General features: G+C 34.0%; 3 protein-coding genes across 6 annotated transcripts; 2 read left to right on the top strand and 1 right to left on the bottom strand.

The window, feature by feature from the left end:
• The first annotated feature begins 3242 nt into the window (after positions 1-3242).
• LOC120083172 (uncharacterized) lies at positions 3243-5506 on the top strand. Its single transcript, XM_039038787.2, has 3 exons — positions 3243-3414; positions 4093-4601; positions 4805-5506. The coding sequence occupies exons 2-3, from the start codon at positions 4402-4404 to the stop codon at positions 5253-5255; spliced, it is 651 nt and encodes a 216-aa protein (XP_038894715.1). The 5' UTR covers positions 3243-3414; positions 4093-4401; the 3' UTR covers positions 5256-5506.
• Positions 5473-8460, bottom strand: LOC120083171 (putative apyrase 7). Of its 2 annotated transcripts, XM_039038786.2 has the most exons (3): positions 7000-8448; positions 6633-6921; positions 5473-6164 (listed from the first exon to the last, which is right to left on the bottom strand). In XM_039038786.2, the coding sequence occupies exons 1-3, from the start codon at positions 7780-7782 to the stop codon at positions 5647-5649; spliced, it is 1590 nt and encodes a 529-aa protein (XP_038894714.2). In that variant the 5' UTR covers positions 7783-8448; the 3' UTR covers positions 5473-5646. The 2 variants fall into 2 exon arrangements, with proteins under 2 accessions (XP_038894714.2, XP_038894713.2); XM_039038785.2 differs by having other exon boundaries at positions 6633-8460.
• Positions 8461-9404: 944 nt separating this feature from the next.
• Positions 9405-14807, top strand: LOC120083720 (uncharacterized). 3 transcript variants are annotated; one of them, XM_039039569.2, is made up of 6 exons: positions 9450-9716; positions 9963-10130; positions 10456-10521; positions 10961-11094; positions 11819-12259; positions 14050-14807. In XM_039039569.2, the coding sequence occupies exons 3-6, from the start codon at positions 10495-10497 to the stop codon at positions 14462-14464; spliced, it is 1017 nt and encodes a 338-aa protein (XP_038895497.1). In that variant the 5' UTR covers positions 9450-9716; positions 9963-10130; positions 10456-10494; the 3' UTR covers positions 14465-14807. The 3 variants fall into 3 exon arrangements, with proteins under 3 accessions (XP_038895496.1, XP_038895497.1, XP_038895499.1); XM_039039568.2 differs by lacking the exon at positions 9963-10130 and having other exon boundaries at positions 9405-9716; XM_039039571.2 differs by lacking the exons at positions 9963-10130; positions 10456-10521 and having other exon boundaries at positions 9465-9716.
• The last annotated feature ends 10550 nt before the right edge of the window (positions 14808-25357 follow it).

Below are 25357 nucleotides of genomic sequence, written 5' to 3'. Positions count from 1 at the left end.
TGTCTATTGTCCTATTAGCCTCATCTTGTGTGTTTATAAAATTGTTAGCTTGTCCTCCCTTGCACCATTGCTACCAATCAGCTTGCCTTTGTGGGTAATAGACAAATCCTAAATGCTTCTTTGATGGCTAATGAGCTCATTAATGATTGGTTCTCTTCTAGTAAAGCTTGGTTGATTCTCAAGTTGGATCTTGAAAAAGTTTTTTATATTATGGATTGGGAGTTTTTGGATGTTGTGATTCAAGCTAAAGGTTTTGGCACTCTTTGGCGCAAATGGATTAGAAGGTGTATCTCTAGTGTTAATTATTCCATTATTATTAATGGTCGCCCTCATGGGAAGATTATTCCCTCTCGTGGTATTAGACAAGGTGATCCTCTTTCGTCCTTTCTCTCTAATTTGGTTGCAGATTGCTAAGTCGTCTCTTGGCCCTTAGTTCATCCAAGGGTCTTATTGCTACTCATCCAGCCGATACGTCATCATTCTTTTTTAACAATCTTCAATTTGTTGATGATACCTTACTTTTTTCTATTACAGATCACGTAGCTTTCAAAATCTTTTCGATTTTGTTGGTATTTTTTAACGAACTTTTAGATTAAAGATTAATATTTCCAAAAACGAGTTGTTTGGCATGCATATTGATGCTGCTGAATTGGATTGGATGTTGTCCACTTTTAGTTGTAAGCAGGGATGTTGGCCATCTACCTATTTGGGTCTCCCATTGGCTGGAAATCCTAAATTATTGGCTTTCTGGAGACCTGTTGTTAAAGCAATTTAAACATAAACTTCACAATTGGACGTACACCTTTATTTCAAAAGGTGGTAGACATACATTCATACAGGCTACTCTGTCAAGCTTGCCTACCTATTACTTATCTTTGTTTCATGCTCCCAGTTCTATCATTGGTACTCTTGATAAAATGGTTCGTGACTTCTTTTGGGAAGGTTCTAGTGGTGATGGTGGCATGTATAATATGAATTGGGAGACTACTTAGCGTTATAAACTAATGGGTGCCGTTGATATTAGCAATTTCCATTTTCATAATGATGCACTTTTTGGCTAAATGGATTTGGCGTTTTCTCACTGAACATGAAGCTCTATGGCGTAAAGTTATTGTTGTAAAACATCATTCAACTAACGCAGTCTGGCCTTCTCTTAAGCATCATGGCTCTCACCATTCCCCTTAGCGTTTCATTTTTCAGAACATTGAGATGATTGTTGATCGTGTCCAAAGGCATATTGGTAATGGCTTGTCCACTTTTTTTGGACCGATTCATGGCTTAGTTATGGTACTATATCTAATGATTTCCTTCTTCTTTACTGTTTTACGCTTCATCTAGAAGATACAGTGGCGGATGTTTGGATTACTGATTTGAATACGTGGGATTTGCATCTTCGATGTAACCTTAATGAAATGGAAATTGTTGAATGGGCCTCTTTGTCTTGTCAGTTATCTGCTGTTAGAATTTGAGAAGCAGTTGATGTTTGGAGTTGGCCTTTGGACCCTTCAAAACACTTTACTATTAAATCTCTGATGATGGATTTGATTGGCTCCATTGACCCCCTTAAGAAGGATCTGTATTCTATTATTTGGAAGAATACTTATCTAAAGAAAATTAAAGATTTCCTTTAGGAGCTCAGTCTTTGTGCTATTAATACGGTTGGTCGTTTGCAACATCGTATGGCTATCTCTCCTTCTTGGTGCATTTTATGTTGTTGTTGTTGGGATTGATGTCCTAAATCTAGTGCATCTCATGGTTTGTAGTTTTGTTAACATAAATTATTTATCTAATAAACTCAGAGGTATTTTATTTGACATTTAGACAACATTAACTCAATCCAGTAAATTAAAATCTAAGGTTATATGATGTCACTTGAGCAGTATGTGGTTGACATGTTCACATTCAAGTAATAACCTAAAAGGTCTGCAGTAAATGGATGAAGGTTGAGTGTCTTATCCTGGTAACACTGCGGATACGAGCCACTTTATAATTATTACATGAGATGTAAGTGTTACAAACAATATGAACCATATTATTTATGTAAAGACATGTGAGTGGGAGTATCCTGTATAAAGGATTTTATACATAGATCAGACCACGAAATGAATAGACTTTCTATATAACACCATTACTAGAAGAGACTTACATTTCACTAGGATGACCATATGAGACTTGACTTTAATCCTGAGTGAGTCTTGAACTATTGTTTGTGACGGCAATCCTTTGATCTGTATGGGTGAGAGCAACCATGATAGCCGACTCAATAAGCATACCATTTTGGGGATTTGTTTGATTAGGGAGCTGGGAACACAACTATACAAAATGGAATTCACTTTTTCCCATTCTTTGGAAAAGTAGATAAATTGCTCCCTTAATAGCTAATTTTGGGTCTTGAATAACAATGAGACCTCAACTTCTCATTGGTTCGAGAGGTATTAGTTTATAGTTTGACTATAAACTGTTTGTTTATTAAAGGAATCAATGGTACTTAAAGAGTTAGATGTAACTACAGGGGTAAAACGGTATCTTGACCCAATTGTAGTTATGAGTATTTGTGAAGGGCCATCGCTTTATTGATTGCTTATATCTATGGACAAAAATATATCTACAGTGCAAAGTGTAACTATCGGTCTTTAATGGAGCGATCGATAGTTAATGAATATTGATTAATTGGATTAAAAAAATTTAACCAATTAATCTAATATCATTAGAGTTTCTAATTTGTAGGTCCATAAAATAATGAAGAATGATTTAAATTGTTCAAATCAAATGAGGAAATTTTATTAATGAGATTAACATATAATGACTAATTATAGATATGATTTATAATCCAAATTATGTAAGAAAGATATATTTGAATAAGATTCAAATATTAGATTTGTATGAATTGGATTCATAAAGAGATGTATACATATGTTAATTAACTCCATATTAAATAGAACTTAATATAATTATTTAATTGATTAATTAATGATTAATTAATTGATTAAGAAATATAATGAAGATTAGAGATTAGTATAAAATTTATGAGATTTAATTAAGTATATATTAAATGAGATTAATATATGGTTATCTAATTAATTGGCACATTAATTAAAAAAATCCTTATTTAATTAATTGACACATTAATTAAATAAGAATTATTTAATTAATTAGCACTGAGTGTATAAAGGGAAATACTTGCAGAAGAGGTTAACTCTTCTCCGTATAAATATAATCTTATAGCCCATTTAGGGTAAGAGACTTTATTACACAAAAATTTCTAGCCTCAAGCCTCCACCTTCTCTCTAACATCTCTCTAGAAATTCTCTTCCAGAGAATAACAAGGTAGCTTTGTTGGTGGTGTCCTTCTTCTTGGAGAAGTTCGAGATCATCGATAACGGTAGAAGAGGAAAGCTAGAAGAATTTACAAAGGTGAGTTTTTATTTCTCAGTTTCTTCCTCTTTCCTATCATGCTTATGTTTTGTTTGAATGTTTATCTTACAAATGCATGTTTTTATTTTACTATTTTTATTTCCATAAAAATGAATATCTAAATGCAAGGCGTCTACACGCTTCTGCGGGAATTCGATTCCTTCAATTGCAACTCAAAATCCCTTACTCACTAGTCACTTGTTTGCTCATTGTTCCTTTGCACTACGATTTTGGCATATTGTTCTGGAGGCCTTTGAATAGTCCCTTGCTTTCCCTAACTCTATATTTGATCTCTTGGCTTCTTTGTTTGTGGAACATCCTTTTGGTGATATCAAGCAGATTATTTGGTTGCTCTATTGCTTGCTATCTTTTGGACTCTTTGGAATGAGCGTAGTGATTGCCTTTTTTGAGACTCTACCTCTACTTTTGATAATTTAATGAATTATGTTCTTACTTGTGTATAATTGGTGTAAATCTGAATCTCCTTTTACTTCTTATTTGTTATCTTTTTTCTCAACAATTGGAGAGACTTTTTGTAATCACCTTTAGGGGTTGGATTTCCCTATTTCATTTTATCAATGAAATGTTTCTTTATTAAAAAAAACAAAAAAAAAAATGGGTTAGAACTTAAATGGAGCAATTAAGTTTCGTTGGCTGAGTCCAATAAACATTCAACAGATAATTGAAAGTTAAAGAAGATGGAAACAGATGAAGTCAGAATCGAGGAACTTGAAAGTTGTAACGTGCGGACAGATTTTAGTCTGGGTTGGATTAGGACTTGGTTTGAAGAGTTTTCACCATCTATCCTATGATGATTGAGAAAGGGAGAGTGAGAGAGAGAGAGAACTTGGGCTTATTTGAAATGGGCCTTGCCATGGTCATAAGGCCCAAATGATCCCTTGACTGGTTGCTTCTTATGAAATTCAAACGTGAATTTGGTAACAAGAGGGGAGGGAGAAAGAGGTCCCAGAACAAGAATCGAGCAGAATGGAGAATCCGAAATTATCGATCTTTCTTATCAACCTCTTGTGTTTTCTCGGTCTTTGCATCGCCATTGAATCACCCCAATACGCTGTTGTTCATTCAGAATCAGACTTCGAAATCAGATTTTACAGAAAATCCACTTGGATGTCCGCTCCCGTCCAGGACCCATCCTTCGAGAAAGCTACGAAAAATGGTTTCCACAGGTAATCCCATTTCCAGTTTTCCACTTCCACCACATATTTTAATCCCATCAACCCCAAATTTACTCTCCCTCGTCGATTCTCATAAAACTTGGAAAAGATGAAAGCATATCTATAAGTAACCTAAAATTGACTCAGTTTGTAACCATCTTCAATCATCCCTTTGGTTGATCGATCAAACCTTTTATAATCATCATTTTGCACAGACTGTTCCAGTACATACAAGGTGCCAATTTGAATTGGTCAAGGATTGCCATGACTGCTCCTGTCTTGACAAGCATTATCCCTGGGGCTGGCCCTCTTCACTCCTCCTCTTATCTTGTTCAATTCTATCTGCCACTTAAGTTTCAAGCTTCACCCCCTCTTCCTCTTCCTGAACTGAAACTGAAGCCCTCTCGTTGGGAAGCTCATTGTGTTGCTGTTAGAAAGTTCTCTGGATTTGCAAGGGATGAGAAGGTCATAAAGGAGGCAGAGAAACTTGCCACCAGCTTGAGTAGGTTCCCTATGGCGAATTCCACCTCTGAAAGGGGTTATGCATATGCCATTGCCCAATATGACTCTCCCTTCCGGTTGATCGGACGGGTTAATGAAGTCTGGGTCGATGTCCATGCATCCGAGTTGGATGGATGTAAATCTAGTGCCATTGCTGCATTGTAAGCTTGAAGTGGGGAAGAAGTAATCATGTTTCAATATGTCCATATGAAGTTTGTTGGATGTGTATTTCAGTTTCTGTTAACATGCCTGCTTCGTGTATTTGCCTATGTAAATGTTTCACTTCCATATGATCCTGAATGTTATGTGGCATGACTTCAGAGACAACTTCATGTCTAGCACATTATCCTAGTGAACAAGTATATTTAGATAAAATGGAAACTTTGCAATAAAAGGGTCTTTATACTTCAGCAAAATTGTAACTTTCTCAACATGAATCACTATAACATCTATAGCTAAAAGAAGATTCTTGATGTTTTTCGATACTGTATATGATACTACAGCTATCTTAAAGAATGAACCAAATGTATATGACACTAACTAGACCACCTCTGAATCAGTTCGGCCTGTGTTTTGGAAGGGTGTAAGATGGCAAAGATGCCTTTCTGCTTAACGTAGGTAGCTTGATTTGATTATAATAAACAACCAATAGAAGACACAGAAGTAACGAAAATACATATACAGGCTCAATTTTTCCCAAAGTTGAATTGTCCTCAGTTGTAGTTGTTGTACTTGAACTTGACCATGAGTGCTCTCCCTCTATCAACGCGGCTCCTAGAGTCCAGGAGACATCTGGGGGGCCAAATATCACTTCTTTATCGCCAAGGCAAAGAGCGTCCTCAATGAGTGATGCCATATAAGGTAGTTGGAAACAATATTGCCATAAACTACTTTGGTTTGCTGAAATACTTCTCATCATATCAGCTTCAGAAGCAGAGCATAACTCCAGACCTCTTTCCCATATGTTTGTCCAATTGGCTCTTGTAGACAGATTCAATGCTTGATAGACTGCAAAGAATCCTGATAGAGCATGAAAGCGCGTGGTGGGAATGACCACAACTGTATTATTACCACCTGCCATTACACAGATGATAGAGAGATAAGAATTTGAACTCCCGAATTTCTTCATTTTTTTCTTCATTTTTTTTCGGGGTGTAGTTTTTAAGATGTAAATTCACAAAAGATCGTTTCGAATGACAAGGCCCTTTACCTAGGAAGTCCTAACAAATGGCTCTTAGAAGTGTTAATATCTTACAAGACTAACAGGTCGTCCTAGATGGATGAATATACACAGTAAACCACGTTACAGATGAGTAACACAAGTTATGCATTCCATTCACCATTTGGTCTGCTAAATAGAATTTGACGTCATCAGGCAATTAATGCTACTAATTTATAAATAGATAACAAGAAGGAAACTCTACATTTCTTCTTGAGTCCTGAGAACAAGAAGGAAAAAAGACGTATATATCCTGCCAATGTGTAAAATCAGGAACATGATAAAGAGGATTGCCACCGGATAGAAAACATGGTGGTACGTACCATTTGAAGATGACGGGCTAGCAAGACATTTTGTAGCATCTATAGGCTCTGACCAAGCTGAACTGCTGGAATTGATTGCAGCAGCCCTTGCAATGAGTTTGCACTGCTCCCAGTTTGGTTTCCCGACCAAGTAAAAAGAAAAGCCAGTTTTGCTGATTTGATGACTCAATTTTACCTGGCCCGAGTTGTCATGACTTAAACAATTGTAGCATGTATATTTTTGCATAAAACTTGAACTAAGACAAGGATGCCTGAGCTCCACTGTAGTCCCATTACTTTTGCCAAGTACCTGTGTTTGATTGAGCAGAATAAGAGTCCTATCAAATGCCTCAATCAAACCAAAAGCTTCCCATGAGAAAGCCAAAACCTGATGCTCAATGGACCCAACTTTTGACCTCATGAACTGCATTTCTTCCCGTTCTTCCCTTTTATGGTCTGATTCCATCACAACCTGCAACGAGGAACCACCCAAATCAAGAATTCCCAAAGTGCCTGACCTTGAACTATTTCTAAAGCTCCCCATTTTGTAATTTAAAGCAACCCAACCATAATAAGCTTCTTCTATACCACTCAGCACCCGTATCCAACTTTTTCGATACATGAAAGAATGCCCCTTTAAAACAGCCTCGATATCTTCCAAAACCTGCTTGGCATCCTCATTTGCCAATCTCCTCAGTCCAGCAGTAGATAAAACAAAAATAGGAGTAAGTGAATGTTTTTCAACCGGTATCTCCTGTTCTGCCCACTCAATCAATGGATTCAAAGAAACCCTTACTCCTGAAATATTGCCGACAAATTTATCTAACCCCGGCTGGGTTTGCATACAGTGATAACTACAAGATTTCTTTCGAAGCGGACTTTTAGTTGAATTGTTAGGAAAAGAACGCAATAAAACAGGCAAGTCACTACCACTCTTCTCCCCCCATTTCCATTCATATACATCAATTCGTGTTCCCGTGCTTCCACAGTCCACGACCACAGTATAATAAAGCTCTTTTGGTGCATTAGAAACTCGAGATTTATATGCCAAAATTGCACCGCGTGAAATCACAAATGTTACAACAACAAGAACAGTTATGTTTAATATCCATTTATGCTTAGTGAATCTCGTTGGTGACAGCTTAAGTTTTGAATGCGACTTGAGATCCATGGTTAAACATCAAGATGTAAGCACGCTAAGATCCACAGATCCTAGGTACCCATTTTCCTTGAAACCTTTTCTATCAAAATTCCTTTTTGGAAGAGAAATATCAACGAACTTAATTGTAGCTAAAACATAATGCCCAGATGACTGAATTATTAGATCCAAGGATGTCATGGAAGAAACAGCCGCTAAATTCTATTTACGCCAAAGCCCTGAATAGGGTTCATCAATTAACAGAACCTTATGAGTTCAAATGAAATCTGATGGATAAAAAATCAAGAATGTCTATCAAACTTAATTATAGGAAAATCGATTTGGCATCTGCTCTAGTTGAGGCTTGGGATCGCTTTTTGTGAAATCCTAATGAGATCAAAGCAAACCACGGTAACTGCACATACTTCTTCATCAAATTACTAATTGCACGTAACTAAATTTACAGAAAATCCCACACTTCTAAAGAAATCGTTTGATTTGGAAACATATGAAACTGTAGAGAGATGGAACTTACTAGACAATATTTTGGAATCTCATTAATCCTCTAGTCCGCCACCGCGTTTCTCCCACTCTCGCGCCACAGCGAGTGATCATGGAGTGAGTGGCTTTGGTCATCGGACGAACACATGTCGATATGTATTTCTTTTTTTTGGGATTTAATAACGTTTTTGTAAAGGTTTCTTTCATTTTCTGATAAAGAAGGTTTCTTTCTATTTTTATCTTTATACTTTTAGATGTTCTCAATAATTAGCTTATAATTCTTTTAAAATAATAATTAGCTTATTATAATCGGGTTTTTTTTTAATAACTTGTTGATTTTTTATTTTAAAAAACAATAATTATTCCATGTTTGAATATTCACCTTGTTTGATAATTATTTTAAATAATAAAACTGTTGTAAATATTTTCAAATTATCACTGTCTATTTATAACAGATTGATAGACATCTATCACAATGATAGATATCTATAGCGGTCTATTACAAATACATAGTGACATTTTACTATCAATAATAGACGCCAATAGACACTGATTGACTTCTATCAATGTCTATCAATGACATTGTTAGATATTGATAGAAGTCTATCAGTGTCTATCAACGTCTATCATTTATAGTTCTAAAATTTTGCTATATTTTGTAAATATTTTCAGCAATTTTATTATTTGAACTAATTTCTCCTTAAAATTATTAGTAATTTTAAATAATTAAATTTAAGATTAATTGAAAATATATTAATGAAAAATGGACAATAAAAGATATAGATGCTAAAATATAATGGAGTAGAGTGACAAATTATAATTTTTCATTTTCCCTAAAAACAAATAAATTTATAACTTTTTTACTTCAATATGAAAATTCAAATTATTAAAAATAATACATATACGCATCAGATAGAAATCATAAATATAAAATTATGTTATTTTTTTTAGTACAGTAAGAAGTACGGTGATTTGGAACTCCGACGATTAAATTAGGCTTATTTTAACAGATGAATAGATCAGTTATTGACTTAGTGGTCATTCATGAGCATAGTTTATCTATCCGAAGCTTTAAATTATTATTAAAAAAGAAAAAAGGAAAAGCAAAGGAAAAGCCCAACTTCATAGATCGTGGCCCAACGGGCAATCCCCTTGCCTTCACTCGGTGGAATAACCCGGGTTTAGAGTTATTTGGACTCAGTTCGGTCAACCCAATTTCTTAAACGGGTCGCTAATTTCCCATTCGGAATAGCCATTAACGCTACCTTACCCTCTGCTTTCTTTTTCTGTGGCTTCCTTATCGTCTACAGTTCAGGAATTCCCTCATTCCAGCTTCATTCTCTCCCAACCCTCTACCTCTTCTTCTCTTCCTATGCGTTTTCAATTTCCACAACTTTGCTTCTCGTTTTGATCCTCTCTTTCTATCTGCTGCCGGACTAGAAGGGGGCATGAATTCCAATTCAAAGGTTAGTTTCGGATTTGAATTACCTGTTGTTTTACATGTTGCCCTTTCGTTATTCGAATTACTTATTAGCTAATTCTTTGCCACTTTCGTTTCGGTTTTGTTCTTGGGTTGGGGATTGGTTGTTGGTTGTTCAGTTAATTGTTGTTGATATGAGGAAGCTAAAACTTTAGCATATTCAAGTCTTATGCTGTCTGGTTTTATATTTTCTTTTAGCATAATGTGCGAATTTTTCCCTGGTGCATGCTAGGAATTAGGTAGTTATTTAGTTGACCTGCGAGGGGTGTGGACTCTGGAGAAACAATAGAGGACAAGTCATTCGGATGCTGGAAGCCCTAGCTTCTGCCTTTGAATGTTGTGTCTGATCACCCGACTCGACAGTTCGCCTTTGTGTGGTTCTGATTTGTTATCTGACAGTGTAAGAAGGTTTTGTGTAATAATAATTGATGAACTTTTGTTAGATGCGGGATACGTAGTTGCCTTTGTGAACTATTTAAGTTAATTGCTTTCACCTCCCCCAAATGTGTAGTTTTGGAGATTGTGATTCATTTTTCAATATGAGCTGATTGTCTTCTTCATATCATTACTGGGATATGTCTGTTTTGAATTTTGAGTTTATAACTAGGCAGAGAGATAGTTTGTCCATGTTGTCGTGCTATGTTTTAGTTATTCTGTCGACTGCCATATTTCAATACTTCTGTAATAAAATAACGACAAGCATGTTTTCTCCTTGTTTGAATCAGGTGCATTGATTAAATGATTTGGTCGTTAAGGTCTAGAAGATGGCCTTAATTACCCATCATCCTCAGGTATTTGAGAAATCATAAAGTAAACTCCTTAGTATTTCAAGTTAACAAGCTTTCCTTTTTCATCCCATGAACTTCTAGGTCTTTTCAGGTCGTATTTTTAGAAAAGGAGTAGCTCTCATTTTCTTCTTTAGTATGTATTTTCATTTTTAAGTAAAAGAACTAAAAAAATAAATCAATAAAAGGAACTATATGTCAATATATCTAAAGAAACTGGTAGTTCGGTGAAAAACCAACCCTTTTGTTGAGATTAGAAAAAAAGTCTGAGTGAGGTTTTTAGAGACGCATGAATTTTTTTTCAAAGTTTATCAATTAGGTAAAAAACCTACCATTTACCCTCATCTTGATGTTGTCTTCCATATGCATCTGACTTTATATCCACATTTTACTTTTCCTTAGTCGTGTGTAATCCTCATTGAGTACAACCTTGGACATGTTGTAGGGTTCTTACGCAGAATTTTCATCAAGATTGTCATCCTGGAACGGCTCTTTGAATTTGAAACATTGTGTAACATCCATTCGCACAGTTGGGAGAGCTGAACACCGTACACCATTGAGGAGCAATATTTGTTTAAGGTAAGGGCTTTGAAAAACTCCTATTTTTTTTTTTTTTTTCCATTTTCTAACTTGTAAACTATTCTCAAATTAGAAAATTTTAATATTAACTGAATTTGAACTTCAAGCAATGTTTGTTGTAATTAAAAGACCACTAGAGATAGTCTAAAGGTCATGCTACTCACTTTGTCAGTCACCACTTTTGTGACTAAAGCGGACCCCCAAGGGCAGCCCCTACCCCTTTGGCAAAGCCTCACAGTCTGAGTTATTCATATTCAGGGGTCGTGTTTTGGAACATTCATGTGAGCTTAAAAAGATAACCCTTGATGTCTCTTGGGTCTGGGCCTTGGGGCAGGTACAACGTACAAGTGCCCCAAGATTAGTGAGGGTGGGCCCTTGATACTAGGTTATAAAAAAATTTGCGACTGAAGTAGACATTCCATGGTGTCAACTTTCTCTGTCATTTATGTTGGTTAGTAACTGTATCAGGTTGCTTGTTGCCAATTTTCTGCTTGTGTAATATTGAGATGGTTGCTAACTTCTTAAGTGTTAAATTCAATTAATCCAGTCATATAGCTTGTCTTTGCTTGAAGTTTCTCTGGTGTACATGAGGATCCTTGTATCATTATAAACAATGGCATTGTGCTTGCCCTTGAAGTTTCTCTGATGTGCATGGGTATCCTCATGTCATATGTAAACTGGTGTGTGTATCCTCATCCCACAAACTCATGGAACTTATTTTCAGTGTAGGGACTCCTCGATTATGTGGCTCAAGACCTAATCTCTTGAAAGTTTCAGCCTTCAAAAGCAGTGCTCGTATAGATGATGAGACAGGTGGGGTAGCAAATGGATCCAAGATTCCCAGCTTTTCTGTAAAGCTTAAAGATGGCGATTATTGTACGGAAACTCCAAAGGCAAACAATGTTCCACTTTGCTATGCCTCTGGAGCAAACGAGGATATTGCTCCATCCCCTGCTATTCAAAAATTGTTCAAGAAATGGTTGGAATTGTTGCGCAGACAACCTGTTAGTCAAGATGTGGATGGGATTCTGGAGGATCTGCCTTCGGCAGAGATGTCAGATACTCAGCAAGAGTCCAATAAAAAGGAAAGCAGCGAGATTCTTAGAGGGGTTTGGTTCCACTTTCTGGGACTTAATGCAGCAGTGAAGATACCTTTGCTAATATTGTAAGTAGCTATTTACTTGTTTTACGCATACTCCTGGAACATTGTTTTGATTTTATCTCATTGTTAACCAAGGATTATTCTGTAGCAACACTATTATCTAATTTAACTGTAGATTGTAGATGTCCCCCCCGTTTTTTTAACGAAGCTTTTATTAAGACAAGGGAAATAATTCTGAAGGTCAAATGCAAACATAAGCAGACCACCACTAAAGGAGCCTGAACAAGAAACGAAAGTCAGAAAAAATGCTCTAACTATTGATGTTAAAAAAGATTAAGGGTAATTACAGATCTCTTTGGTAAAACTAATAAACAAAGAACTCTCTGAACCTAGTTGTGGACAACACCTCCCTCTTGGGGCTTTCTACTTCTCTAAGAATTCTTCTATTTCTCTCGCCAAATAATCCGACAATTGTTTTACATGATAACTTGAAAGGTTGCATGCACAAGGACACCGTGTAGCCTTGTCCCAAAACGGCAGACAAAACTACACTTCCCGTGATCTATTACAAGCCACAAGCACATTAAAGTCTTAGAGAAAAAAGTCTCTGATTGAATCTGTGAAATGGCACCCTCACATAACACGATCCAAATCCTCAAGACACTTGCATAGGACACATGACTAAGGCCTTAGCAGCTTATAAGAAGACATTTGAATGACAAATCAATAATGTTAAGCCTCCCATGTAAGACCTATCGGACAAAGAATTTGCCTTTCTCAGAGACTCTAACCTTTCACGAATAACAAAACAAAGAGGCTTACGTTGATGGGAATCACACAATAGAGAGAAAAATGAACTACAAGAGAATGACCCAGATGTCCCATGTTGGACAGAGGATTTGAATTATTATCTTACATTTTAAGACTACTCACTATTTTTAGGCCCACCCAGTTGATAGGAGAGAAGGGAAAGTTCTGATTTATTTTGCCATTGTTTTGGACAAAGTAAACAGTAAAGACAACCTATAATTGATGGGGGAGTAAGTTATGAGAAAAAATGTTAAATCTCCCAACAGGAGTTTACAACAAGCACCTAAAATTTAAGGTTAAGTACTAAAAGAATATGAAAGAGGAGACAACACCATTATCTTTGTTGTTCTCGACTATTAAAAGATCATGTTCTCATTTTGGTCAAACTCCTTAAATTTCATTGAACTTTGTAAATCTTCCTCACCCCTTCCCTGCTTCCTAAGTTGTTAGTCCTCGGTTACTTTGAAGTATTTGATGCTAGATTTATGTAGTTATCTGCAACTTTCGTAAAACCATGAATATTAAGGACAAGCATGCTAGTATCAGTAGTATGAAAATGTAAATGTGATGGAAACATTAGTATTAAGGGTGTGTTTGGAATTCATTTTCAAGTGTTTAATTTGAAAAATGAGTTATTTTGGAAAAAGTTGGAGTGGTTTGGCAACCACTTAAAATAGCTTTTTGAGTGTATGTTAATCAGTTTTTATCAAAAGTGTTTAAATAAAAATGAGTTTTTTTTTAATATTTTTTCTTAAGTCAATCCAAATGGGCCCTAAATCTACATTGCATCTACATTTTCAAATGAATTACATTAGTATGCTTTTTCTTAATATTCATAAGGACGTTTATGAAAAGAATTTATGTGCTCAACAATACCATCATCTCTCCCACCTGCAGTAGTGACACGTATGAGTTCTTTTATAACTGTGATGACCTTGGTATATATAATACTTCTGTATCATCCATATTTTACACATTGCATAATGCATAGGCCAGGTACCAGTCGTTTTATAGTTTTTAATCTAGATGCTTTCTTTTTTCAGTGTTCCTCTGTACCTGGTGGTCAATGTGTTTTATGGGGCTGAAGTTTCAAGAGAATTGTCTCCTCTTTGGGTTTTGGGCCCCTTAATGACTGCTTTCTACATCAAGATGTTTCACTGGTTGTGTGCACTCTATATCTTCAGCTTTAAGCAGACGGCTAAACTAATAAGAAACTCCCCTGCATACTACCAGACAGCGCAGCGCTATATCATACAAGGGAAACTTAAAGAAGAGTTCATAGCTCGTTTCATGCAACCTATAATCAACATTAAGAATCTAGACTACAAAGAAGTATCACAAAGAAAGTTCATAGAGTTGAGAGAGTGGATTGTTGAGAAGTATCTTGACTTTGTGGAATCAATTTGGCCATACTACTGCAGAACAATCAGGTTTTTAAAGAGAGCTAATCTGATTTAGACTACGGTTTGTATTTTGAGGCAAATCTTTTCCAAGAGCAAAGGCTAGATCTGGTTTCTTTCTCACATAATCTATGAAGCATGATTCGTTATTAAAGCAGGGCTGGCCGACCACTTTTAATGTGGGATTCTTGGTGTTTAATGAGCTAATGAAGGATCAGAACAACTTGAGTTGTCTGATTTTTGTGATTGTTATGATGAGGATGTAATTTTTTTTTTCCCTTCCCTTCTTGTCCTTTTAATTGGAAGAGGCCCCACATTAATTTGCATTTTTCCTGTTATAGTGATGTATGTGTAAGCATTGTCAACTTGAATGTTACCATTACGAATCAGTCTTTTCGATATATTTTATTGTTTCATATTCATTTTGATGAACTGAAACTCCATGAGGCAGGAGTTGACTAACAAATCAAAAGGACATCCCAATAGAATAAGGTCTAAGGCGATTGATTCTAAAACACAAATGGCCAATTTAGTGGTTGGCTTATACTTTTTGACTTGACAACTTCTAAATTTCTAATCTACTATGTAGATTTTGATTAGTTTAATTTTTGGAACTTATGGCTCTGGTCAACTGCAAAAATTTTAAGTAAATGTAGCTAAAATGCATCTTTTTTGGCTGTACTCTTGGCAATTATAGCTCCTTATTTGTGTAATGACATTTTTAAGAGCCAAGTTCTGCTTGGTTGAGAGATTTGAATATCTTTATTCAATATATTGTTGGATTAAAAAATGTTTTAGGTAAAGAAATTCACTTTCCACTCTGACCTATGTAATCAAGTACTGGTTTAAACCTTACATATTGATATATTGAAAAGGCAATACAACTTTTTGAACCAAACTAAAAAATTATCCACGATTTGGTTAATAAGACATGATTTCTAGCCACTATTTAGTATAAACACCCCCCCCCCCCCCCCCCCCCCACTTGTCACAAAGTCAAGTAGTAAAAAAGAATCTAAACCTAGCACAAGAGGCCTAAACCTAACTAAAATTTAAAACAAATGCTCACATAGCCTAAAAAGAAAGGGTAAAAAAGGGAAAATTCACTTTGCTATAGAATTCCTAATTTAGCCACAAACATCTTTAAAAAAATCCACTCATAGCATATTAATCTTTACCATTAATCAATGTATATCTAAGATTCAATTTGATGAGATAGAAAGTTTTAAGAGGAAGTTTGACTCACCTTTCTTTCAAATTTTGACTTTAGAATAGTATTGCTTGATGACGCTCCCTCTATTTAAGAAACTTCATAAAGCGAATGATTATTAGAGGAAGAATATCAATATTGATCGAAAGAAATTGTGTGGCCATTGTTTGTCCCTTCCTCAATGTAAATGTTAATGTCATTATATGACTTTTGAATACGAGGAAATGCCAATAAGGTTGAGACTAATTACCAGGAAATGTCAATAAGGTTGAGACTAATCATCAAGTTATCTCATGAGAAAAAGTATACGCATTATCATTTACTTGTACAAATTGAAATGTTCAATGTTCAATCTCAACACAAATGAGTATTACTTGGCACAATAGTAAAGCAATGAACAAATCTTAGAGGATGAAGATCTTGAAAGTTGGAAGTTGTATCTGACTAATGTGTTCATGCGCAGCACTTGAGGATGAGTTTGATTCTTATGAAAAGCAAAAGGTAGGTAATAAGCATATGGGCAACAAATGGTCAAGTGATGAGCAAAAACTTGTGTTTCCTTGTCTAGGATTTCTGATGTGACTTGCAAATATATAACTCATTTTGACCAATGTTTCTTGCCGCCTTTTCAAAAAATCTGATGACTAGAAGAACTCGATCAACTTAATCCAATTTGTATGATTTAGGTTAGTTAATAACTCATTTGGATTGAGTTGAGATCAAATCAAAGATAAAAATATCTATTGACATATATCGATATATTTGTAAATTGAAGGGTCCCACATCAATATTAAATATCTATGGATATCTCAAACTTCTTTAATAAATGCTCATATATCATAATAAAATGTCATCTATTTAGTTCAATAAGAATAGAAATACCATAAACAATATAATTTAGGGCAACTTTGGATTGACTAAAGAAAAAAATGTTTTTTTTAAAAAGTATTTTTATTTAAACTCTTTTGATAAAAAGAGTTTAAAATACACTTTGAAAGTGTATCAAAAGCTATTTTTGATGGGTTGCCAAATACTTTATTATTATTATTTTGTAAAATGACTTATTTTCAAAATGAAACACTTGAAAAGTTAAACCAAACAAACCTTTAGTTTAAGAGTATAGACAACTTAATTATTAATCTAAATAAATTTTATAAGTTTTGTGACTTCCAAAAATATCCATTGATATATCTCCATATTAATATCAACATCGATATTTTTTTTTTCTTGGTTCAAATAAATGAAAATGTAATAAGTTGGGTTGATTCATAGGTTCACCTAACATAACCTGAATCACCTTAAAATTATTATTAATTTTAAAAAGTGTATTTATTTATTTTAACTTTATATAATTTCATGATTATTTTGGATCATTTGTTCTCCAACAACTCCTAAATAATTTCTTTAGAAGTTTGAAAAAAAGATTTCATAATATAAATTGAAATTGAGTTGTTAATCTTAATTCAATACATGAAAATAATTAAATATTTTTTTTTACATATTAACATTTTACTTCTTTTTAGAAAAATAAATTAAATAAATGACTCAAGTAACCAAAACCAACCCAACCTAAATATTTAGTAGTTGTCTGGGTTGGGTTCATATTTATTTGGGTTAAGACAGCTTAAACAATTAGGTTTGGTCTAAAAGTGCTTCAACTAAATCCAATCCAACCCAACTCATGAGCATTCCTACATGCGTTCTCAAACTTTGGAAACTAAGCAATGTAAGAAAAAGAAAAGAAGAATATGCGTTCTCTAATCTTTTTAGATTGATTACCAATATGTGTGGCTTTCAAAACCCACAAAACGCCACTATTTGTAGGCAATTTGACAAGTAGGAGGTGGATTACATAGATACTAATAGTGTGATCTTGATATACATGGGCAACACATAAGGTAATGGATAAGTAACACATGACCAATGGACACTAGTAATTGGCATCTACATTACATCTATTTTAACGTATTCATAAAGATGGACATTATATATGAAATATGTCTCGTTAAAACCTTAATAGGAAAAAACCAACAAGGAAAAAAATCCTAGTGAAAGAAAAAGAGTACATATTTCATATATCTGATACTTTTAAAAAGTATATTTACTCCCCCTCATGGAAATATCACTTGAGATATCTAAATCGCCGCATTCCAATATTATGCACCAGTTTTTCAAAGGTTACAGTAGGTATGTCTTTGTAAATAAGTCTGTCAGGTTATTTTTCGAACAAATTTGTTGTACAATGATATCGCCATTTTCTTCAAGATCACAAGTATAGAAAAGTTTTGGTGAAATATGTTTTGTTCTATCTCCTTTAATATATTCTCCTTTGATTTATGATATTCAAGTTGTGTTGCCTTCGTATAATATCATTGGAAGATTTTTATTAGAAGACAAACCACATGTTCTACGAACATGCTGAGCCATTGATCTCAGCCACACACATTCTCGACTAGCCTCGTGGATTGCAAGGATTTCTACATGATTTAAAGAAGTGGTCGTTATGGTCTGTTTCACTGATTGTCATGATACCACAGTTCTTCCACATGTGAATAGATAACCTGTTTGAGATCTAGCTTTGTGTGGATTAGAAAAATATCTAGAATCTGCATAACCAACTAAATCAAAATTTAATTTATTTGAATAAAACAAGCTCATATCTATCGTTCCTCAGAGATAACGGAGTATATGCTTAACTCCATTTCAATGCCTTTTTGTTGGAGAAAAACTATATCTAGCTAATAAATTTACTGAAAATGCAATATTTGGTCTTGTATTATTAGCAAGATACATAAGTGCACCAATTATACTAAGATATGGTATTTCAGGACCAAGAAGTTCTTCATTATCATCTAAATGTCAAAATATATCTTTTTTCACATTTAGTGAACGAACTTCCATTGGAATGTTCAATGGATGTGATTTGTTGATATAAAATCTTTTTAAAATTTTTCCTATATAAGTTGACTGATGAATAAATATCTCATCTACTAAATACTCAATTTGCAAACCAAGGAAACATTTTGTTTTTTTGAGATTGTTCATCTCAAATTCTTTCTTAAGATGTTCTATTGTCTTTGAAAGTGAAGGAACTTTAGAGTACCTACAATCGGAAGCGGGTCATTCCAATTCATTGTGATAGAATTTTCACATATACATTCAAACATACTAATATGCATTCATAACGCTAAATTATTGGCATGCTCAAAGGAACAATAAATAAGAGATCGAGAGATCATACCAGTTGAAGACTTATTATTCACAGTAAATCTCGCTTTTGCTAAAACGGTAAGCTATCGCTCATCAAATCCCAATCGTCTACTTCGAATAGTCTCCACACAAACAGAAGGAAACGGGGACGACACCACTACTCAGAGCCCTCAGTATTCTCGGAGTGAGAATCCAAAGGGTGGGCTTTGTTCGGATTTGGTAGAGGGGAAGAGGAAGGGAAATCGATACAACGATCAAGCAAGTGGGAGAAAAGCTCGTCTATCGTATAGACAAAATGGTTGGTCGTTTAGGTGAAGTATACGATCGTGTAGGAAAAGGTAAGCGATCGTCTAAATGATCGTGTAAGAAAAGTTAAACGATCGTCTATACGGTCGTTTAGTAAATATCGGGCATTAAACGATCGCTTAGGAAAAAGTAAACGATTGTTTAGTAAATAGCGCATGCGAGTGTAAGCGTTAAGTGATCGCTCAGCACTATCGTATAGGTAAGCAATCGTTCAAGTACTATCGTATAGGCACAGGTTTTACTAAGCGATGACACACTTCAACACTATGTCCACGCATACCAATGCTTAACACACTGAGAGCTATTTAAGCGTCTCAAAGAGATTCTTCAACTTACTCATCCGTTATGAAAAAGGAAGAGACGCCGACCTAATATCCCTTAACTATCCAATTAATAGACAATGAATATAATCACATCATATTCATAACCTATGGATTAATATCATATATTAATCATAGTATTTTTCCTCCACTAGATATAAATCATATTTATATCCAATTTTCTCCAAATCAATGTATCTCATACATAAAGTTAATCATATATAATTAACTAGTTCAATTATATCATATATAATCGAACTTACTAACCCAAAAACTAATTCTCAACTTGTATCCAAGCAACCAAGGAGACCTTATGAACCTATGGCTCAAAGTTCCAACAGTACGTGAATGACTAACTAAACTTTTTAGCCATGATATCCACCATCCGTTAACTGCCAAGCATTCCACTAAAGATCGACAGTTGAACTCTTTTTACTATAGATATATTTCTATGTCCATTAGATATAACCAATCATCAGTACGATGACCTTTCATAGATACTCGTAAGTACAGTTGGCCAATTTACTGTCTTGCCCCTGTAGTACATCTTACTCCTTAAGTACCACTGATCCATCTAATGAACAATACAACATAGTCCAACTATGTGTGAACACCTCTGGGGCCATGAAAAGGTGTATAGCGTCACATCGTTCAAACCCCAGGATCAACCCTAAAGAGAGCAATCTATCTACTTACCCCTGCTTTGGGGAAGGAGTGAACTCCATCTTGTGAAGCTGAGTTCCTAACTCCCAAATCAGACGAATCCCCAAAGTGGTAGGTTTGAGTCGGCGCTCTGGCCACTCGCACCCATGCAAATCAAAGAACCGCTCTCAATAGCAGGAGTTCCCAACTCACTTAGGATTGAGGTCATATTACCTATGGTCATCCTAGTGAAGTGAAGTCTCTGTCATGAACGGAGTTATATGATGAGACGTTAACATTTCGAGGTTAGGTTTTATACAAACTCTTTGTATAGGACACCCTCGCTCGCATGTCCCCTACACGAATGATCAGGATCAGACCATCAGTGACAAGTCACAACATTTGTAACTATTCCACAAAGCAGGCCGCGTCTGTAATGTTACTAGGATAAGGTTTCCCTCCTATATCCATATACTACAGACCATTTTGGTTGTCACTTAAGACATGATCCACTTATATGTCACTACATGTATGCTTAAGTTACATAAAGATAACCAGAGATATTAAGTTTATTGGTTTGTGGTAAAATAGTTTATTGGTTTGTGGTAAAATAAAAAACATCTAAATGTGCAAAGTCAAGAAGTGAAGTAAATATCATATATATTATACATCACAAGCGTTCGTACAATTTTTTTTTACAAACTATAGGGCACGAGACTTTAGAGTACAAACCCCAACAGAAAACTCTTCAGAAGTTCCAATTATATTTAAATCATTAACATATACCATTATAATAGAAAATCCTGACTATGATTTCTTTATAAAAACACAGGAATATATTGGATTATTTTGATATCCTTCTTTCAACAAATATCCACTTAGGTGACTGTTCCACATTCGTCTTGATTTTTTTAATCCATATAGCGATCTCTGTAACTTTATTGAATACAATTCCCTAGAATTTGATTTATATGTTACAGGTACCTTAAATCCTTATGAAATTCTCGTATAAATATCATTATCAAGAGGTTGATATAAGTATGTCGTGACTACATCCATAAGATGCATGTATAGACTTTCATACACAGTCAGGCCAATTAAATATCTTAGTGTAATTATATCCACCACTGGAGAATACATCTCCTCATAATCAATACTAAGTCTTTGTGAAAAATCTAATACAACTAGTCTTGCTTTATATCTTATGATCTCATTATTTTCATTTCTTTTCCTCATGAATACTCATTTGTAACCCACATGTTTCACCCTTTCTGGTGTTCGGACTACTGATAAAAAAACCTAACATTTTAAAAGTGGACTTAATTCTGCCTCGATTGCTTCTTTCCTTGAAGCCAATCTTTTCTATGTCGACATTCTTCAACATATTTTGGTTTAGAATCTTCATTTTCAGATATAATATCAAGAGCAACACTATACACAAAAATGTTGTCAATGACTATATGAGTTCAGTTCCATCTTTTTCTGTCAAGACATAGTTTATTGAAATCTTATTATTATCTTTAGGTATTTCTCCTTTTTCACTGATTCGACTATCAGTCATGTTTAGAGTTTTTTCATGGATATTTACATTCTCAACCAAGTTTTTTTTTTACTGTTAATTGTTTTTCTTTTTCGAAGATTTTTATCTTTGGAATCCACTGGTCAACCGCGCTTCTGGCGTGTTCCAGATTCATTATTGATAACTTGCTGTGTTGGGATGTCAATTTTTTATAGAACATTTGCAGTTGGTATATGTGATTTAATTACTTTCTTTGCATTTATAAATGCATATGGTAACTGATTTACTATATTTTACAAATGAATTATCTTCTGAACTTCAAGTTCACATTGATCTATACAGGGATTTAAATGAGATAATAACAATGCATTCCATGTAATTTCTTTTTCCAACTTAATTTCTCCCCCTAATAGAAAAATTTGTCTCATTAAAATGGCAATCAACAAATCACGTAGTAAACACATCACTCGTCAAGGGTTCAAGATATTTGATAATTGATGGGGAATCATATCCAATATGTATTCCTAACCTTCTTTGAGGACCCATCTTAGTACGTTGTGGTGGAGCAATTGAAATATATACTGCACATCCAAAAATTCGCATATGGGAAATATGTGACTTATGGCCATAAGCAAATTGTAATTGTGAGTACTTCTGATAAAGTATTGGCCTAATGCATACAAGTGATGTTGCATGCAAAATAACATGTCCCCATATAGATGTAGGAAGCTTAGCTCTCATAAACAATGGTATAGCAATTAACTGCAAATGTTTTATGAATGATTCTGCTAAACCATTTTGTGTATGAACATGAACTAGAAGATGTTTCAACACTTATTCTAATTGACATACAATAATTATCAAAAGCTTGGGATGTAAATTCACCAGTATTATCAAGAAAAATGGTCTTAACTGTATAATCAGAAAAGTGTGCTCTTAACTTAATTATTTGAGCAAGTAATCTTGCAAATTCAAGATTTCGATTTGATGATAGGCATACGTGTGACCATCTGCTGGATGCGTTTATTAATACCATAAAATATCTAAATGATCCACTTGGTGGGTTAATAAGTCAACATATATCACCATGAATTCGTTCTAAAAGTGCAGGGGATTCAATTCCCACTTTGGCTGGTAATGGTCTAATTATTAATTTTCCTTGAAAGCAAGCATCACACGATAATCCATTAGATTGAAGAACCTTCTGGCTCTTCAATGGGTGTCCATTTGAATTCTCAATAATTCTTCTCATTATTATAGACCTTGGATGACCTAATCTATCATGCTAAATTGTAAATAAGTCTGAATTCATGAACTTTAGGTTCATTGTTGCATATGTTTCAATACTTGTATATGAGTATAATATAATCTAAAAGATAAAACAAACAACTCTTCTAGTATACATTTTTCATATGAGACAGTAGATATGATACAAAGATACTCCATATTATTATTTCTATCAGCCTCAGTATGATAACCATTATAACATATACCTTTGAAACTAAGTAAATTTCTCTTTGATTGACTAGAGAACAATGCATTGTCATTTGTAAATTTTGTTCCTCTAGGCAAAATAATATTTGTTTTTCCAAATCTTCAATTAGGTTTGTATAACCTACTATTGTATTGATTCTTGCTTCCAGCATTGTCGGTTTGGAAAAATATTTTTTACTCATAAATATTGTAGGTGTAGTTGCACTATCTGCCCGACATAGATATTCTTTGCTTATTTTTTTAATCACTCAATATATGGAAATGATCAATGTTTCTTCATTAAAAGAAAATAACTACAATAGAAAAAACAACACTTGGAATATACAGAAGTTAACATTAACCAAGAAAAAACATAAAAATAGAAAGAAAGGGAAAATATTAATACTAAATATTCTCAAAATCAAAAGAAACGCTTGTTATACCATCAATTGTGCCAAAATTCTCTTTATGAGATTTGAAAAAAAAGTGCCACATCTAAATCTGTTATATTGAATAGGTCAAATATCTCATTATCAAATGGTAGAATACTTTTAAAATACTTCTCTCGATATTACTACTGTAGGAAAATATACAAAATGTAGAAAAATGTCTTCTCTAATATATTGATTTGAAAATTTGGAGTCTCAGTGCATCCATTTATGACGAGTTTTAGGAAGAATTTTTTTTTTTTGATGATCACATTTTTATGACATCCAGGTGTATTTTGACATCAAATACTAATGACAAATAATTATTACAATTAGTATCAAATGTTACAAAATTAATTTTGTAATATTTTTCATAGTAACAATATTAAAAAAATATTATATTTATATTAGAAATTTAATATATATCAAATATGTAAAACAATATTTAATTTATTAATTATAACGAAGAAGAAAAACCGACATACTTTTAGGACCTATCTTTAGCGGAAAAAATGATAGGAACTCGTGTTGATAAGGTGTTGTGAATTTAAGGAGCACAACAACGCACAACGAGAATATGGATATGGAGAAAATATAATATAATAATAATATATAGTAAAATAAATAAATATTAAAATAAAATAAAATATAATATATGAATATACAAAATAAATAAAATGAATTTCTTCACTTTCTCTAATCCTTTTTGATTGATCACTAATATATGTGTCTTTCAAAACCCACCAAATGCCACTATTTATAACCAATTTGGCAAGTAGAAGGTGGATTACATGGATATTAATAGTGTGTAATCTTGAGACACACGGACAATACATGGGGTAATAGATAAATGACACATACCAATGAACATTAATAATGGGCGTCTACATTACACCTAATTTAATATATTTACAATAAAAGTTGTTACATTATACCTAATTTAACATAGTTGTAATCAAAGTTGTATAGTGATGGCTCAACAAACACATTTTCTGAATTGTCCATCAAAGAGGATAATCCCCAATATATGAAGGGAAATATCTTGTCCACTTCCAATTGGCCTCATTTATTGAAAAGGAATAACTTTTATATACTTGACAACTCTCTCTTTTCCTCTCTCTTTTGAATATAGTCAGATATCAAACAGGCTGGTTTTATATTAGTCACTCCCACCAAACCTCACATGGTTTCTTTGGCTTTGTGTTGTGGGTTTGAACAGGTAGAACTATTGAAGCTGGCCTTTACTCTAAAAACAATAGTAGTAGTTTTAGTTCTGTTTTTTCTACCTGTATTTTAATTGGGTATTAGGTAGTTTTGGTTGACATTGAAATTTGGACTTCAGAAACAGGATTGCACTAAAAAAAAAAAAAAAAAATAGAAAAGTACACCTTTTTTTTTCTTTAGTAAAATGAATAATATAATGAGATATTAGAGTGATATGTCAGTTATCGTAATTAATTTTGTTGCTCACTCTCTAGTGCGAGTGGCTATTAGTATTTTGTTCTCCAGATTTCTTCTTTTCTGGAGGTAGGATTGGACGTCAGTTGGGAGATTGATTATCCTAATTGGATGTCCTCTATTCTTTACAAGGATTTGTCTACTTGTTAGTTGTTAAAAAGTGATATGTGAGTTAAAATCCTATTATTGTGACCATTTCCTTTTAAAAAGATAACAGAAGAAAAGAGAGTCGGAGAAAAAACACTCCCAAAAGGTCCTAAAGGAAATCCCACGCCTGTATAAGCACAAGTGGGACTGTCGTCTTACTTTTTGCATTACTTTCAGCTATGCCCATCATTATATCTTATCTCCATAGAGTTTCCCATCCAATAAGGACTATGTTTTT

This window comes from Benincasa hispida, chromosome 8 (genome assembly GCF_027475165.1).
Source record: "Benincasa hispida cultivar pf3 chromosome 8, pf3_genome.v1.1, whole genome shotgun sequence".
Lineage (NCBI taxonomy): Eukaryota > Viridiplantae > Streptophyta > Magnoliopsida > Cucurbitales > Cucurbitaceae > Benincasa > Benincasa hispida.
This window is presented reverse-complemented; position numbering and strand designations above follow the sequence as displayed.

Excerpts from the sequence above, each read along its gene's own strand:
- LOC120083171 (XM_039038785.2), bottom strand. The coding sequence starts at position 7,782 with ATGGATCTCAAGTCGCATTCAAAACTTAAGCTGTCACCAACGAGATTC. Across the intron at positions 6,165-6,632 it reads TAGCCCGTCATCTTCAAATG|GTGGTAATAATACAGTTGTG; the intron begins GTACGTACCACC and ends GTGTAATGGCAG.
- LOC120083172 (XM_039038787.2), top strand. The coding sequence starts at position 4,402 with ATGGAGAATCCGAAATTATCGATCTTTCTTATCAACCTCTTGTGTTTT. Across the intron at positions 4,602-4,804 it reads ACGAAAAATGGTTTCCACAG|ACTGTTCCAGTACATACAAG; the intron begins GTAATCCCATTT and ends CATTTTGCACAG.
- LOC120083720 (XM_039039568.2), top strand. The coding sequence starts at position 10,495 with ATGGCCTTAATTACCCATCATCCTCAG. Across the intron at positions 10,522-10,960 it reads TAATTACCCATCATCCTCAG|GGTTCTTACGCAGAATTTTC; the intron begins GTATTTGAGAAA and ends GACATGTTGTAG. Across the intron at positions 11,095-11,818 it reads AGGAGCAATATTTGTTTAAG|TGTAGGGACTCCTCGATTAT; the intron begins GTAAGGGCTTTG and ends ACTTATTTTCAG.